Genomic DNA, 19,438 nt, shown 5'->3' with positions numbered 1-19,438 from the left:
AGTTACACTCGCACGAAAGCTTTAATCGGACTGTGAAAATATCGCAGTGCAGATGATAAGCCTTTAGCTCAATGCGAGATTATCATTAAATTTGCCTTGGCAGTCCTAAATATGCTATCACTTGGGCGGCCGCCGAAAAATCTTCAATGGGAGAACCATGGCATTGTTCTTTTCCTGTTGTCCGTGACCCAGTCCGAATAGACCTGCGACCCAATTTTGGGTTGCGACCCACCAGAGAAACACTGGTTTATATAGTATATGTGATTTTTCCACTGTACTCCCAGAAATGTTAAATTCTTTCTGCTGTGTTGACTTGTTGTTGGGCTCTATCTATTCAAACACCCACCAGAATGCCGCTTATGCGTTTACATGGCCACATTAAGACGCGTTTTCCGAGAGAAACCTAGGTGTGTTAAACTGCTTTCTCATAATCCCTTAAATGGCATGAGGAAATCAACGTTCTTGTTTACATGACGTTTCAGAATGCCTCTTTCTGCTAAAACCCTGGAATAAACCGTTTTCTTAAGTGCATGTAAACGTGGTCAATGTCCTAGTTACTCAATGGTTTAAGATAGCATTTTTGTGTGAAGGTCTATCTCTTAAGGAAACCAGCTTACAAGGCACCTTGTTGTTACCATCCTACAGCTGTACACTGCCTGATAAGACAGTATTTTTAAGGATTCGGACACATACATAGAAAAAGGAGTGGGACCAATTGCAGTGCTCAGTATGGCGACTGTGAGAAAGAAAGTCCTGCCTTCAATTAAATTCTTATTGTGAATAGCATTCCCTGGTCTTTTTGGCCTTGAATGTGCATGCATATAGGCTTAATCAACCTGAAAAATGGCTGTTTTGCACTGCAAAAGACACAATTGTTAAATTGTTGTCAGATTTTATTAGTGATATTATTGAAAAATAAGCTTGGCACAGTTTGGAGATTTCGGTCTCTTCATATTCAAGTAGATAAATCTGTTTTTGCATGACTAAAAAATAGTTGCCTGAGGGCATAACCACGATGACTGTCGAGTGAGCTGACTTGCTTAAAATAACTGAATTTTGCAGGAAGTAAGACCTAGAGCTCCAGGAGCAGGATTGAGCACTCTGCTCTACTACTTTGTATCTGAATATGATTTTGGACCCATAAGACAACATGTCACACCAACCACCAACATGCAACAAAGCTATAAAGAAGCATTTTCATCTCCTCTCTTTTTTTCTCCTCCCCTCCCTGTTCTAGAGAGAAACAGAAAGGGAGAGAGTAGGGACACAAAGAGTGGATTGTGTAAAATGGGTCTTGTGACAGTATTCAGGCAGCAAGGCTCCAAGGATAGAGGGGTATGGGGAGCAGAGCTCTATGCATGTGTGTTTGTGGAGGGGAGTGCTTATCTATTGGCCAACTCAAGCGTAAGCTGTCAGGCCCATGTCACGTGACTGCCGTTGTCATGACGAACAAGCGTCATCCCATGTAGAACGTTCAGTCGTGGAGCTTAGCAGCCAGTCAGAGGCTTAGACTGAGCGCTGCACTAACTTGCACTCCATTTCATTTTGGTTAGACTGGTGTGTTGTACTAGGTAAAGGATGGATTACACTGCAAAAAATCCTATTGTTTATCAGTATATTTGTCTTGTTTTCCTTGTTAGGCTGGCTTGACAAAGCTAACATACTGTTATTCTACAAACTTTGTTTAGGGTTTTTCAAAATCCCTAAACGAAGATCAAAATTTGAAAACTCCTCGTAGAGCTTTCAAGTTACAGCCACCAAACTGCAATAGTGTGCTCAGTCTTTTCTAAGTTCGCACAGCAGACAAATATTGGTAAAAATCCCATGACAGAAATGTTTCTTATTTTCACCGATGTCCACTTAGACTTTTGGAAAGTTTTGCACCAAAATACAGTCATAATTTTAGTGATCATTTTCTACCATGCAAAACGAGTCATTTATCCAGTTTGGTTTCAATAAATGCTCCTTTTGCATTGCAATGGAATTATAGTATATTTATTTATTTATTTATTTATTACAATTTTGCTTCTCATGCTCAATATATCCTTTTTAAGGAGGTTTTTAGATATCTAGAGACCAGTGTGGCCAATGGCCGCTATAATGCTGATTTATACATGCAATTTGAGATGCACATAAATGAGCAAATCAGTTATTAGATGCAAATACATTTCTTAAATGAAATGTAGGCTTATTTTACACAATATTTGCTTAAAAAATAAAAACAGAAATTGTGGACATTCTTTTTAGATTTTGGAACTGAAACAAGGTAGAGGTTATTCTGCCAAGTGGACGTGGTTATTGACCTATGCCAATAATCTCAAAATGGCCAAATATCGGCTGAATATATCAGTCTGGGTTTTACGGGACAAAAACACTAATTAAGAATAGGTTTTGTTTTGCATTTTAGCATCTGATTGTTTACTCTGTACTATATCTTCAACCAGTTTATTAGGCTACATCTTCATGAATCCAGATACATTTGAAAACAACGTTTTCGAAACATTCTCCGTCCACACTGCCATTTTCAAGCGTTTTCAAAAAGTTGCTCGTCCACACTGAAATGTATGAAAACGCACAAGTCCCCTTACTGCACATGTGAAAAATTGCCGTTGCATGTACGGTCTGAAATGCAATTGTTCTCGTGTTCTGTCACCGGACACCAATTCCAAGTAAACTTTGCATCGCCTTTGAAGGAAAGCAATGTGAATGTTGTACAAAGTGACAACGTTATCAAAGTGAATATCAGGCACAACAGCGCCGCTATAACATGGGCCGCCATCTTGATTGTTTTGGTTGAATGGATCATATGACTGAGTCACATGACACAGATACGTCATCGTTTTCAGATATATCTGTTCTCCCAGTCCACACTACAACGCGAAGACGGCATTTTCAGATTTATCCACTTGGGAGAGCATTTTCAAAAGCTCAGTTTTCTCTAACAAAAAGTTGTCTCAGTGTGGATGGAAGGCCAAAACATAGAGAAAAAGATGTGTTTTTGAACGAAAACGTATTAGTGTGGACGTGGCCTTAATTCCTCTCAAGTATGTTCTTCAGTATCATTAGAGTAACACTATTACAACACGTGTCCTCTGACTGTTATTAATGAATCAAGCTCAAATATTTGCTTAGATTACAACACAGACTACCACCACATTAATGAATGGTGAAATCTTTGGTAAATGAGTGTCCTGTAGTGGTAGTGTTTATCTCAGCAGCTGCACTGTAACTCAGTATGTGAAGTGCAGGAGATGTAGCAAGGTACAGTAAAAACATTGGGACAGAATAAGCAGTGTCTCTTTGTCTATAACGCACACATACAGTGTGACCTTAACTCACTTTAGGGTCTGATAGTGGAGGATGTATTTCAGGCCTGCCTGACTTGTACATTTAACCTCATTACAACAAAGGCTGATCGGAGCACTCTCACTCAACTTAGCCATGGATGTCAAGTTATGGCTGAGCCTTCCCTGATGATTAGTGGAGTTCAATGAACGTTCATAAAGAGCAGTGTGCTACTGTAGCATTCATGTGTAATTGTCTCAACATGTCAATAAGTGTTATATCTAAACAAGTGAATATTGCTTTTTGATATGTTTAAAATTATTGTACACTCACATAAGGCAAAGACTCCAGTCAACATCTGTTTTATTATACAGAAGGTAGGTAATGTTGAATGGTTTAACACATGACCATTCGAATACTCAATCATCAGACACTTTTGGATTGTGAATTTGTTATTCCTACAATGGCATCCATTAACAGAAAACATTTAGGGTTTTTTTGTGTGTTTTTGTCTACACTAATAGGTGTCGGAGTAAAATCCAAGGCTGTCAGTATAAAGTCCAGACACTGTCGAATCAGCCAGCAAAAAATACAGAAATTTCTTAGTAGGGGTGTAACGGTTTATCGTAGCACGATAAATCACGGTTAAAAAATGTGACGGTGCACATCATGGAGATGGGGCATTTTTTATAATTCTGTTTTATTTTTTAATTATTTTAGCATCTATTCTATTCATTACGCACGACGTCCTACGCCAACGTAACGCGGGCATAAAAATGGAAATCGCTTCATTGCACAATAGGAGCTCTTAAATACTATTGCAAACTAGCAGCCATAGGTTTTGTACGTGTTAGGCTGAAACTGAAACCAGCAGTGGAAGAGAGAGACACCTTTTCAGCGTGATGGATGGATGTCCGTTTGATGTGCGAGAGAAAATTAAAGTTTACAGAGGTTTAATGATTGTGTCATATATCCTACTATATATAATGCTGAATATTATGTATAATAAAGTTATGGGGTAATATGATCTTAATGTCAAGTGTCATGTCTGAATTTATTTCTTCAGTAAATTATTATTGCACTTCCATTAACTATGTATTATTGATATTTTGTATTTTTGATTTAGATGAAATCACTATATATATATATATATATATATATATATATATATATATATATATATATATATATATATATATATGTTTGTGTGTGTGTGTGTGTGTGTGTGTGTGTGTGACTATAATCATGTGTGACCACTGGGATGTTGTTGAGGGTCAGGGTGGGGTTGGGGATTGGGAGGGGGAGGGGTAATAGTGGGGGTTAAATGTTGATTCTGTATATACTGTATATGTTTTACATTTCTTTGTTATCTATATGAATCAATAATAATAAAAAAAAATGTAATCAGAAAAAAATAGAGGGATCTGAAGTATCAATACAATATTATGAGAAAAAGTATTGTGATATATCGATATAACATTGTATTGGTACAGCTCTAGACATTGGCCTTTGTTTCAGAGAAACCATACAAATAGCAATGATCTATTTTCCATTGTTTGAAACCTTAAGCATTATGTGTTGTCCTTAGTCTTTCTTGGCAATCTCTCTAATAGATGTGAGTGAAAATAGCTGAATTTGAGGTGAAGTGTATGTATTAAATTTGTTTTCTCACTGACAGGCTGGTGTCATCCATTCATGCTGTTATGGCCACCACAGCTGGCATCATTGTGGTGTCCTCGTGCAGAGGTAATGTGATCGCAGATCGGTAAGTCAACAAATCCTACACCACATCTTTTAAAGTGCAAATAATGAGTTCTGTTACAGCAAAGGATCGCACTATCCTGCATTGGAGTAAATATCCCTAACTGTGTTATAAAGGTCATAGTGGAATGTTTTAGCAACAAATCGCATGAAAACTCTGTTCTTATCAATTATGAAAATACAGCTGTAGAAATTAATAGTTGAAAAAACACAGGAAATGACTGCCAAACTAGCTGACAGAAAGTACTTTAGAGCAGTGATTATCAACCGGGGTACAGGGGGTAGATGAACAGAATAAAATTTTTCTTTGTTGGATCTATAAAACAAAATGTATATTGTTTAAAATAAAAATAAGAGGGATTAGGGATAGATAAAAACATTGATTTACCTATTAATCATGATCATCTTCATTTGAATGATCCAAACATCGATTCTTAAAATCCCAAGATGGATCTTTTACTCTATGCGAAGTCTAGCACTGAGATACTTTCACTGCGTGTTGAGAGTAAAACTTTGATTTGACTCATTGTGTAATCTGTGTCCAAAGATGAGATCCATGCAATCCATTTGTCATTGAATAATGTCTCTTTTTAAAACTATTTCTGTTTTTTATAATCTGTTGTTGATCAAAATCAATTCAAAAAGAAACTTTTAATTCTAATCACTCAAAGTACGAAAGAAGCTGTGAGACTCCATTCTCATTAGCTCAACCAAAACACTGTGAGACACTCGAGCCACTGAACTTCCTGTATTCTTAAAGAGAAAGTATTGTTTAAGCACTTGTTCTACACATCAGTGCAAATACTTTTAAATAATACAAATTATGCATGCAAACAATAGACATCAATACAGCATATTTATTGTTGGAATTCATTGAATTGGTGCATTTTTTTAAAGCTAAAATGATGAAAAACTAATGATAAAATAAAATGTGTAAAATTAATATTTAAATTATGTACCAAGCTATCAAAACAGGCAATACTGATCGATCAATAATAATCAGCATTAATGATAACATTAATGCTATGTCTACATTTATCCGGATACATTTGAAAACGGCACTTTCATTTTCAAATCACTCTCCGTCCAAACTGCTGTTTTCAAGCATTTTCCAAAAGTTGCTCGTCCACCATGAAACATATAAAAATGCTTAAGTCACCTTACTGCACATGCAGAAAAAATTGCCGTTGCATGTATTGTCTGAAACGCAATTGTCCTCGTATTCAGTCGCCGGACACCAGTTCCGAGTAAACTTCCTGTTGCATTTAAAGAAATGCAATATGAATGTTGTAGAAAGTGACATTTATCAAAGTGAATATCAGGCACAACAGCGCTGCTATAACACGGGCCTCCATGTTGATTGTTTTGGTTGAATGGATCACATGACTGAGTCACATGACAACAGATATGTCATCGTTTTCAGATATTTCTGTTTTCCCAGTCCACACTACAACGCGAAGACGATGTTTTCAAATTTATCCACTTGGGAGAGTGTTTTCAAAAAGCTCAGTTTTTGCTGACAAAAACGTCGCCTCAGTGTGGATGGAAGGCCAAAATGTAGAGAAAAAGATGTGTTTTCAAACAAAAACGTATTAGTGTGGACGTGGCCTAAATTATATTTAGTCTTTGGTTTTGTTTTTCGATGAAGAGGTACTTGAGTTTACTGATGGTGCTATGGGTGTAAAGGTTAGGAAACACTGGTTTAGAGGATGGTTCACCATTTTTCCATGTCCACCTGCATAACTGTTTCCACTGAAATGGGGCTGGTTCTTGTAATCGGCTGATGCTCGGCCAGAGGATCTGCAAACCTTTCTCAAAACTGGCCCGTGTTTCCGCTGTCTTAAAGGTACATTTCACCCAAAAATGAATATTCTCTCATCATTTACTCACCCTCATGCCATCCCAGATTTGTATTACTTTTTTTTATCTGCAGAACACAAATGAAGGTTTGTAGAAGAATATCTCAGCTCTGTAGGTCCATACAGTGCAAGTGAATGGTGACCAGAACTTTGAAGCTCCAAAAATCACATAAAGGCAGCATCAAAGTAATCAGGACTACTCCAGTGGTTAAATCTATATCTTTAGAAGTGATATAATAGGTGTGGGTGAGAAACATATAAATATTTTATTCCTTTTTTTACTATAAATCTTTACTTTCAGTTCCTCACTTCACTTTCTTTTTTTGTTTTTTGGCGATTCGCATTCTTAGTGCATATCGCCTCTAGGCGAGGAGGAGAATTTATGGTAAAAAAGGACTTAAATATTGATCTCTTTCTCACCCAAACCTATCATATCGCTTCTGAAAATATGGATTTAAAACTGATTTATGTAATTTCGGCTCCACTGGCGCCACCAAACGGAATTGCATAAATAAACTTTTTTAAAACAGCTTTTTGAATACGCCCCCCACCACTGGTCAAACTAACATAGTCCCACCCCCAACTCACGCCATAGGTTGAGTAACGTTGTTGGGGCGGGTCTAAGCGGGCCACTTTAAACAAAGAGAACAATTCTCATAGTGCTACAGAAACAAAGATCTTTCGAGAAAATTAACCTATAAATGCCTTACTGGTAGTTGTCTGCATATTAAACTGGGATAGGAGAAAGTATTTTAACACAGAAAAAGTTACATACTTCAGCTTTAACCACTGGATTTTATGGATTACTTTTATGCTGCCTTTATGTGCTTTTTCAAGCTTAAAAATTTTGGTCACAATTCACTTGCATTGTATGGACCTACAGAGCTGAAAAATTCTTCTAAAAATCTTCATATGTGTTCTGCAGAAGAAAGAAAGTCAAACACATCTAGGATGGCATGAGGGTGAGTAAATGATGAGAGAATTTTCATTTTTGGGTGAGGTATTCCTTTAAGAGCTGAACAATGACGTAATTGGCTATATTACAGAATACTACTGCCCACAAATAAACATGTTGCATCACGACCTTTGATTATTCATCTTGAGAATACGTTTTGAGAACGAATTTTAACACCCAAAGTAATTAGATTCAGCATCTTTGTCATGAGGAGCTGCTTTTCATACATAAAAACTTTTAACATCTGAGGGCATATTGATACTGGAACTTTACAGTATATGGACTGTATTAATGGGTGAAACACATCTGAATGTCTGTAGATTCTGTAAGTAAACTACAATAAACTACATTTATTGGTGTACATTTAGTAGTACTTATTCACAGCCTTTAAGTCACATGTGATATTTTTAAATAATATAATTTATTTTATATGGATGAGAAATATAAAGTGGCTGGAGCAGCTGTGCAGCACGACATTCATAGGAACATGCTGTCCATTGACTGAATGCGGACACTACAGTATTGCCAGAACGGCAATTTCCAGTGTATTCAGCTTTGTGATTAGGAGTAATCTAGTGTAATCTATGACATTAGTTTTACCATATTAAGTTGTTGTTGCTTTACTTGGGATGGACATTATCCCACCCCGCGGGCCTTTGATTCACAAACCTGATGTTTTGAAACCAGCAAGTTTATGGGGCGAACTGGCTTTTCTGCACTGAAAATGCACTGAACTGTTCCAGATTGGGCACCAGAACCCTGTCTGTAGAAAAGTGACATATGATATTTATAAGTGGTGCGGTGTCTTTTGAAAAGTGGGATCAGTCAGGCTCTACCTGCCCGTGCCTTTGTTCAGCTCAGTGGCCAATTACTACAGCCTCAGGGCAACAGTGCTTACCTCTATTCCCACGCCACATCTGCTGACCCCATGGCTCCTCCCCTGCCCCAAGGACACAGGGAGGAGGAGATTAGGTACATGGAGTCCCAGGGCTCCAGCTGTTACCTTCCTCTGTACCCTCCCTCCCTCTGCCCTTCCCTATCACTAGAGTGGCACCTGTAATGCAACCAGCCACCTGTTCAGATGGGCAGGGTGGGATGTGCATTGTGAGTGCTGGGATGAGTTTGTGGCATAACAGAGGGTAATCCACTGCAGGTACTTGCCTGGCAGCCCTAGAGAAACTCCCAGCCAGCCTGCTTAATCCCCCAAAGGCTTAATACTTGGCTTGAGCACAAGCATAACTGTGATCCTGAGTGACAAGGAGCAGCCAATGACATTGGGTGTGTTAAAGGGATTGATCACCCAAAAATGAATTTTTTTTTTCATCATTTACTCACCCTCATGTAGTTTCAATCCTGTACTATTTTCTTTCAACTGCAAAACTTTAAGGCTGAATCCATCCATCTGCCCTTAAAATAGCAGGCGCTATTTTGTAATATATGCATGTTTGATACACATATAGTGGAAATAGAGGGGAATTATCTGTTGTGGGTTATGTTGGGCTGGCAAAGGTCCCAGGCTGGTTTTAGTCCAGTCTATCCCTGTCATGCACTGTACTCAAAGTCTTAAAAGGCTTGAATACCTACTGTTCATTGTTGTGTGTATGTTTATTTGTATGTGTATGGTAAAAATCTGCATATGTCCCATGCTCATTTATTTAACTGATTTATTTTTTTGTTTCTATGTTACATAACAAATTCATTAGTTGTTAATAAGAAAACATGTATAAACCTGTGAAGCTTATATTTAGCAATCAGCATTTATTAACATGTACTATGAGAGTTTTATATAAGCCTCCTAACATCTGTTCTTTTTTATGTTTAATGTATTTCTTCACAATACTTTCTTCAAAAAGTTCTTTCAAAATATAAAAAAGACAATGATTTTGTTCGAAGATTTGTAAGCATTTCTTGACATCACTCCACACATAAGCTCTGTCCCAAAACCTAGTGACCTGCCTACCTAGACAGCATTTTAAGGCATAATAGGCATATGATGCCTTAAAACGTGAAGGCTGTTCCAAACAACAGGCAGCAGTACTGTGCTGCCTTTTAAAGGAATAGTTCACCCAAAAATGAAAATTCTCTCATCATTTACTCACCCTCATGCTATCCCAGATGTGTATGACTTTCTTGTTTCTGCAGAACACAAACAAAGATTTTTAGAAGAATATCTCAGCTCTGTAGGTCCATACAATGCAAGTGAATGGTGACCAAAACTTTGAAGCTTCAAAAAGCACAAAGGCAGCATAAAAGTAATCCATACGAATCCCGTGGCTAAATACATGTCTTATAAATCAAAATTATAGGTGTGGGAGAGAAACAGATAATTATTCAAGTCCTTTTTTACTATAAATTCTCCTCCCTGCCTAGAAGGTGGCGATATGCACGAAAAATGTGAATCGCCAAAAACAAAAGAATGTGGACATTTATGATAAAAAATTACTTAAATATTGATCTGTTTCTCATCCACACCTATCAAATCGCTTCTGATGATATGGATTTAACCACTGGAGTCTTATTGATTACTTTTATGCTGCCTTTATGTGCTTTATGGACCTTAAAATTTCTGGCCACCATTCAATTGCATTGTATGAGATATTCATCTAAAAATCTTCATTTGTGTTCTGCAGGAGAAAGAAAGTCATACACATCTGGGATGGTATGAGGGTAAGTAAATGATGAGAGAATTTTCATTTTTGGGTTAACTTTACCTTTAAGCTACCTTCTTCTGGCCAAATTATAAGGCACAATTGCATGTATCTTTCACAGAGAAGGCAATCCAGAATGCATTAGTGAAGAAAAAATAATCGAAGATGAGTCAAGATAAAAGTTCCTTGTAAATAGGTCTATTTCATTAACAAAAGTATTGATAAAAAAAAAGTCCAATCTAATTAAAAGGGATTGTTTTACCTAATATTTATGTGTTCAGTGTATTTTTATGCCTATTAGAGTATTGCGTCATAGCTTAGCGACATGCTATGTAGAGTATTCCAAATCAGTCACTAATGTGAAACATTGCCTATATAGGTAGTAGACAGCAAAAAAGCACACTAGGTTTTGGAAGAGAGCTACTATATGTTCACCTGTTCTGTTCGTCTTCTGTTCCAGACACTGGCTGGCCACCCATTTTGTCATTTGGTATGGCGTGCCCTACATGTCATATGACATCTTCGCCATGTACCTCAGCCATTACTATCGCTTCCGGGTCAAAGGTCACAAGGATTATGAGAACCACACTCTGCGCACAGTCAACTCATTTGTGAGGAAAGAGTTCCTGCTGGTCCTCCATCACATTGCACTTCTCACCATCCTGCTACCTGTGACACTGGTGAGAGAAAGAGAGAGAAATAGAGAGAAAATAGAGTTAGAGAAGCACAGAAATAGAGTGCAACATTTACCCCCACTTTTTCTGTGGCCGTGGTTCTGGAAGTATTATGCACATTAATTTTCTCCGTAGGAATTTAAAAAAATTATTCAATAATGAGTTTTAAGGGGGGGCCTGGGTAGCTCAGCAAGTAAAGACGCTGACTACCACACCTGGAGTCACAAGTTCGAATCCAGGGCGTGCTGAGTGCTAATTATAATGTGGTTCTCGCTCTCGGTGGGGCACGTGGTGAGTTGTGCTTGGATGCAGCGGAGAATAGCGTGAGCCTCCACACGCGTTAGGTCTCCGCGGTAACGCACTCAACAAGCCACATGATAAGATGCGCAGATTGACGGTCTCAGAAACGGAGGCAACTGAGATTCGTCCTCTGCCACCTGGATTGAGGCGAGTCACTACACCACCACAAGGACTTAGAGCGCTTTGGGAATTGGGCATTCCAAATTGAGGAGAAAAGGGGAGAAAATAAAAATAATACAAAAAATTTGTTTTAAGCAATAAACCAAACCAACTATCTCCAAGAAGAATTGCACTACAATCTTTGATTTGATTCAAAAAACAAAAATACAAATTGTAAAAAAAAAAAAGAAAAAAAGGCAAAGGTGCAAGAGGAAATGAACTACTCATCCCAAAATGCATTGTGAATTACGCAATCAAATCAAAAGTGACAGTCTAATATAAAACTATTGCATTATAATCATTTATTAAATGTAAGTATAAAAACTAAATATTTTAAGTTTATTGAAAAATCTTGACTCGACTCGATTACATCATTTGCAGTGCATAAGTGGAGTGGCCGATCGCTGCTAAGCTCTACTGTTGCAATTTCTGTGTCCAGAAATTCACACACACGTTGACTTATCTGATTGGTGGTTCTCTCTTTGAGATTTTGGGTAGTGTAGTTTTCACCAGGAATTTGGCTATTAAACACATCTATTAAAAAGAAAGTTAAATTCACGAGCTTCTACAGAAACATAGACCACTACTTGATCCCTGAGCTCATGTTAGGTCCGTCTTGAAAGGTTTATACATTATCGCTAGAAATCAATTTCTCTATGGAAATAAAGAATAGGATTTTTTACTTCTAGAACCCGACTGTTACATTGACTACAGGGATAGAGACCAAGACTGAGTAATGATAGTAACAATACGAAGAGAAAGAGTAATGGACCTTCTCAAATAACCACAGCAACAGACAGACCTACCTATCATTAGGCAGGACAAAATGGGAGGGAACATTGACAGGGGGCTGCAGCGCTATTGTGCCCGTTAAGTACCTGATCCATGAAAAACAATTACCTTAATAGCAGCTGTTACACTGCCAGAGTACATGCAGAGGGACATATGCACACACACTACACTAGTGGAAACCTTGTCTTTTGTTTGGTGTCTCTGGGCTGTCAGTGGTGATATGAGATCACTTTACACACGCTTTCATTATTCACACACAGCTGCGACTCAGATACCATGCCACACTTTGGCTTTGTGCTCCCTTTCCACAAAAGCACACAAAATGACCCACTACACATAAAGTCACAAACAAATTCTGACATGCATCATTATGACACAAACAAAGACAAAGGCCCAGACCACCATAGCAAAACATATGAAAGGCTGTCCAATGGGTTATTGCGTAAGATATATATAACATTCAATAAATCTTGACATATACATTATGTAATACATTACCCTAATGCGTAATAGAGTGTTATTCATAGGCAATGAGGAAATGTATGTGCAGATAATTAAGTCATAGACTATATCTATTTCCTTAAGTTTAAATACTTTTTGTCTCTTTGACTGGTAGCAAACCTCCCCACATGCAGGGAAGTGTAGGATTACTATTAGAATTGCTGCAGGTTTTTTGGAAGGATTCAAATGGCTGTTCTGACTGGTCATTCTTATCTTGTTACATTTATACACACATTATACACACCTTTTATCCCCTAGCATGAGCTCCCTTGTGTCGTAACACGTACAGTGGCCCCAAACCGTATTTGAACACCTAAAAGTGTAAGAACATCATTGCATTGGAAAACAGAAAGTCAAACCAAGTGACATTTATTTTAAAGAAATATAGCACAGGCACACATTTCAAAGCACAGCATTTGCACAAAGAAGTTTACATTTTAAATTATAAAGCAGTAGATATTATTTTCATAGTAAAGACAAAGTATTTGGACACTGTGTGACTGTCAAATGTTAGTGGAACATGTCCATAGTTAATGTGATGAACTACAGCTGTGGTTACTCTGCTAGGGCACCTGTGTAAACTTGAGGGGAACTGACCTCATGCATCCACTTAAAATGTCCTTGGAACCAGTTGGTTAAATGTAATTGCTAAATGTTAGTTCTCAGAAAGGTATCATTAAGATATGGTATAGTTTTTAGCAGATGCCACTTGTTTTGATGTTTTGTCATCTAGTGCAATGAAATTCATAAGTGTTGCTTAAGTGTCCGAATATTTTTGGGGCCACTGTATGATGATAACCATTAACACACACACAAAACACATCACAGAATAATTACAGGTCATAAAAAAACATCATCTGTCTGTGAAAACATCATTCTGTGATTTTTTTTTTTTTTTTTTTTTGCAGCGTAATCTTTGTGTTTGCTCATGAGGGTCAGGTTCTTCATTTTTGGCTCTCAGTCCAGTATGTCTTATATTTGGACACTTTATTACAGCATAATTAATACCCTCAATTAGGTTTAAAAACACTGTTTTTTACTGTAGTAGTATAAAATACCTGGTCACTAGAGGTGTAAATATTTGCTCTGACAATAATTTGATTTGATTACAATGTTTTACTAAATGATGCGATACATCGGGAAATGTGACATTTTGTTACAATTTGTTTGGATGCGATTAAATTATTCTTTATTATTCATAATTATTCAAACAAAATCCAACAAAATGTGTCTGGCGGGATGATCAAACATGTCCACACTAGTGGGGGTGGGGAGTATATGGATTTGGTAGATTTTAAAACTGAAAATACAGTGCATTCATAAAGTATTCAGACCCCTTCATTTTTTTCACATTTTGTTATGTTGCAGCCTTATGCTAAAATGTTAAAAACCCCATAATGACAAGGCAAAAACAGATTTTTGATAACTTTGCAAATGTATTAAAAAGAAAAATCTTAAATATCACATTGACATAAGTATTCAGACCCTTTGCTATGACACTTGAAATTTAGCTCAGGTGCATCCCATTTCTCTGGATCATCTTTGAGATGTTTCTACACTTTGATTAGAGTCCACTGGTGGCAAATTCAATTGATTGGACATGATTTGGACAGGCACACACCTGTCTATATAAGGTCTCACAGCTGAAAATGCATATCAGAGCAAAAACCAAGCCATGAGGTCAAAGGAACTGCTTGCAGAGCTCAGAGACAGGATTGTGTCAAGGCACAGATCTGGGGAAGGCTACAAAAAAAAACAAAAGCAGGACTCTTCCTAGAGCTGGCCACCTGGCAAAACTGAGCAATCGGGGGAGTTGGTAAGAGAGGCGACCAAGAACCCGATGGTCACTCTGGTTGAGCTCCAGAGATCATGTGTAGAGATGGGAGAAACTTACAGAAGGACAACCATCACTGCAACACTCCACCGATCTGGGCTTTATGGCAGAGTGGCCAGACGGAAGCCTCTCCTCAGTGCAAGACACATGAAAGCCTGCTTGGAATTTGCAAAAAAGCACCTAAAGGACTCTCAGAATGTGAGAAACAAGATTCTCTGGTCTGATGAAACGAAGACTGAACTGTTTGGCCACAATTCCAAGTGTCATGTCTGGAGGAAGCCAGGCACCGCTCATCACCTGCGCAATACCATCCCAACGGTGAAGCATGATGGTGGTAGCATCATGCTGTGGGGGTGTTTTTCAGTGGCAGGGACTGGGGGACTGGTTAGGGTTGAAGGAAAGCTGAATGCAGCAAAATACAGAGATATCCTTAATGAAAACCTTGTCAAGAGCTCAGGACCTCAGACTGGGCTGAAGGTTCACCTTTCAATGGGACAATGACCCTAAGCACACAGCCAAGACAACGCAAGTGTGGCTGAGGGACAACTCTGTGAATGTCCTTGAGTGGCCCAGCCAGAGCCCGGACTTGAACCCAATCGAACATCTCTGGAGAGACCTGAAAATGGCTGTCCACTGACAGTCCCCATCCAACCTGACAGAGCTTGAGAAGATCTGCAGAGAAGAGTGGCAGAAAATCCCCAAATCCAGGTGTGCAAAGTTTGTTGCATCATACCCAAAAAGACTTGAGGCAGTAAAATGCCAAAGGTGCTTCAACTACAGTAAGTACTAAGTTAAGGGTCTGAATACTTAAGTCATTGTGATATTTCAGTTTTTCCTTTTTAATAAATTTGCAAAGTTATCAAAAATTGGGCTTTTGCTTTGCCATTATGGGGTATGGAGTGTAGATTGATGTGAAAAAAAAAATGAAAGCATTTTAGCATAAGCCTGCAACATAACAAAATGTGGAAAAAAATGAAGGGATCAGAATACTTTATGAATGCACTGTAAGTCAGAAAATAAGAACGTAGAGCATAATACCTTTTTTAACTATGTAGTCATTAAAAAATTTATATTTATAGAGTATTTTATACATAATGTTTAAAGTCAAATAAAGTTATATATATACAATGGCTGCCAAAAGTTTGGAATAATGTACAGATTTTGCTCTTATGGAAAGAAATTGGTACCTTTATTTACCAAAGTGGCATTCAGCTGATCACAATGTATAGTCAGGACATTAATAACATGAAAAATTACTATTACAATTTGAAAAAACTGTTCAGAACTTCTTAAACTACTTCAAAGAGTTCTCATCAAAAACTCCTCCATGTGTAGCAATGACAGCTTTGCAGATCTTTGGCATTCTAGCTGTCAGTTTGTCCAGATACTCAGGTGAAATTTCACCCCACACTTCCTGTAGCACTTGCCATAGATGTGGCTGTCTTGTCCAGCACTTCTCACGCACCTTACAGTCTAGCTGATCCCACAAAAGCTCAATGGGGTTAAGATCCATAACACTCTTTTCCAATTATCTGTTGTACAATGTCTGTTTCTTTGCCCACTCTGATCTTTTCTTTTTGTTTTTCTGTTTCAAAAGTGGCTTTTTCTTTGCAATTCTTCCCATAAGGTCTGCAGCCCCTGAGTCTTCTCTTTACTGTTGTACATAAAACTGGTGTTGAGCAGGTAGAATTCAATGAAGCTGTCAGCTGAGGACATGTGAGGCGTCTCTTTCTCAAACTAGAGACTCTGATGTACTTATCCTCTTGTTTAGTTGCACATCTGGGCCTTCCGCATCTCTTTCTGTCCTTGTTAGAGCCAGTTGTCCTTTGTCTTGAAGATTTTGTGTACACCTTTGTATGAAATCTTCAATTTTTTTGGCATTTTCAAGCATTGTATAGCCTTCATTCCTCAAAACAATGAATGACTGACGAGTTTCTAGAGAAAGCTGTTTCTTTTTTGTCATTTTTGACCTAAGATTGACCTTAAGACATGCCAGTCTATTGCATACTATGGCAACTCAAAAACAAACACAAAGACAATGTTAAGCTTCATTGAACGAACCAAATAGCTTTCAGCAGTATTTGATATAATGGCAAGTGATTTCCTAGTGCCAAATCAGCAATTTTGCTTGATTACTCAAGGATAAGGTGTTGGAGTGATGGCTGCTGGAAATGGGGCCTGTCTAGATTTGATCAAAAATGACTTTTTTCAAATAGTGATGGTGCTGTTTTTTACATCAGTAATGTCCTGACTATACTTTGTGATCAGCTGAATGCCACTTTGGTGAATTAAAGTACCAATTTCCTTCCAAAACAGCAAAATCTGTACATTATTCCAAACTTTTGGCTGCCAGTATGTGCATATATATATATATATATATATATATATATATATATATATATATATATATATATATATATATATATATATATATATACAGGTGCATCTCAATAAATTAGAATGTCGTGGAAAAGTTCATTTATTTCAGTAATTCAACTCAAATTGTGAAACTCGTGTATTAAATAAATTCAGTGCACACAGACTGAAGTAGTTTAAGTCTTTGGTTCTTTTAATTGTGATGATTTTGGCTCACATTTAACAAAAACCCACCAATTCACTATCTCAAAAAATTAGAATATGGTGACATGCCAATCAGCTAATGAACTCAAAACACCTGCAAAGGTTTCCTGAGCCTTCAAAATGGTCTCTCAGTTTGGTTCACTAGGCTACACAATCATGGGGAAGACTGCTGATCTGACAGTTGTCCAGAAGACAATCATTGACACCCTTCACAAGGAGGGTAAGCCACAAACATGCATTGCCAAAGAAGCTGACTGTTCACAGAGTGCTGTATCCAAGCATATTAACAGAAAGTTGAGTGGAAGGAAAAAGTGTGGAAGAAAAAGATGCACAACCAACCGAGAGAACCGCAGCCTTATGAGGACAGTTAATCAAATTAAAATCGTGACATGTCCTAGTGTAATTTATTAAACCACTAATGGCTGCAATCTTACTGTAGAAGAGCTGCGTACTTTAAATAAATCTGACCGCTCATCCACTAGAAACTCCACAGACATTGAGAATCATTCACGTTGTATGAGATGACAAAGCAGAGCACTTATCCATTGTGAACCATGCAGCACATGTAAAATATATATTTATATAATTAAAATCACTGCATTTGTGCTTTAATCTCAGCTCAGCTTTATTTATGAAACAACAGAGTTGACCAAAGTGCTTCACAGTAATAAAATTTAAAAAATAAAATTTAAAAATGACCATACACACAAACACCAGAAATCTAAAACCCAAAATACAAACACTCCAAAACATACATTTAATTTGTCAGACTCAAAGGCTAATGTAAAGAGATGAGATTTCAGACATGACTTAAAAGTCTTCAGTGATTACACTGGACCATGTCGGTGAAGCTTCCAGCAAAAAACACATGTCATAATAAAAGCACAATTCAAAATAAAAGCTAGTTGCCTGAAATTGAAGAAACTGTGACAGAAATATATTACGACTGTATAGTAAAATATAATATTCACTGTAATAATAATAATAATAATAATTATTATTATTATTATTATTATTATTATTATTATAACTAAGCAATATATCACAAATACTACTGCTGTTGAATAAAGGTTTTGCAAAAAAATGTAATGACATGTTGAAAAGTTCTATTTTCACTTCTTGTTAAAAGTTTTAAAAATTAATTTTTAAAATGAGTCACTATCGTCCACCATCATATGGAAAAGACTGACCGGGATATACCTTAAAACATGTCCTTTTGTGTTCCACATTAGAAAGAAAGTAATACGGGTTTGGAATGACATGAGAGTGAGTAAATGATGATAGAATTTTCCTTTTGGGTGATTTATTCCAAGTTATATACAGTACATAAATAAAAGTTTATTAAATTCCATAATTAATGCATTTAATTTTCATTGTCAGATCAATACATCGCAATGCATCAGTGCACTTTTACACCCCTATTGGTCTTAATGACAGCGTGTGAGTGTGCATGTTTGTGCTGACTGTGTTTTTGTTCTCTACACCAGTTCTTCAGGAAGGATCAGGGTGATTACTTCATTGGCTGTCTGTTCCTCACAGAGCTCAGCACTCCTTTTGTTTCACTGGGCAAAATCCTCATTCAGGTAAAACACTCACACTCATACTCACACACAATGTGCGCTTAACTCAGCGATCCTTCACAGCACTGCTCATGCCAGCTCCAGAGAGGAGCTCCTAGTTAACACTTTTCCATTTTGTCAAGACTAATGTGTTAGCTAAATACAGAGATGGAAACCCATCAGAGCACCTGACACTCGGCCAAGTATTCACTCTGCGGTTCAGATTTCATATCATATCCAGGGGCGTAGCTACGTGGTGGACATGGGTGGCCAGTGCCACCCCTGATTGAAGCTTGGCCACCCCTCTGGCCACCCCTGTTGTGCAAAGCACTTTTGACAACACTGACAGACAGGTGACTTTTTTTTGCCGCTCTATGACGCAAACAGTCTGTGCTATTCAGGCTGAAAAGCTGCGAACCGCCCACATGGCACAAACCACTGTGTGTAGAGGTGTGATGTCATATAACGACTGTTGCAGCGTATGGGATCAGAATCCCGCCAAATGTATTGCGGTCACGGATCCAAAAATAA

The 19,438-nt window shown here is 37.6% G+C and overlaps 1 protein-coding gene across 1 annotated transcript in view; it reads left to right on the top strand.

Moving 5' to 3' along the window:
* LOC127440213 (TLC domain-containing protein 3A-like) overlaps positions 1–19,438 on the top strand; it is a 52,455-nt gene that overhangs the window by 23,671 nt on the left and 9,346 nt on the right. The window contains exons 2-4 of the mRNA XM_051696683.1: positions 4,964–5,050; positions 10,969–11,188; positions 18,836–18,931. Coding sequence (XP_051552643.1) covers positions 4,964–5,050; positions 10,969–11,188; positions 18,836–18,931 — 403 coding nt within the window. The remainder of the gene's footprint in view (positions 1–4,963; positions 5,051–10,968; positions 11,189–18,835; positions 18,932–19,438) is intronic.

This window comes from Myxocyprinus asiaticus, chromosome 4 (assembly GCF_019703515.2).
Source record: "Myxocyprinus asiaticus isolate MX2 ecotype Aquarium Trade chromosome 4, UBuf_Myxa_2, whole genome shotgun sequence".
Taxonomy (NCBI): Eukaryota; Metazoa; Chordata; class Actinopteri; order Cypriniformes; family Catostomidae; genus Myxocyprinus; species Myxocyprinus asiaticus.
Note: the sequence above shows the minus strand (reverse complement) of the source record. Positions and strands in the feature narration are given on the sequence as shown.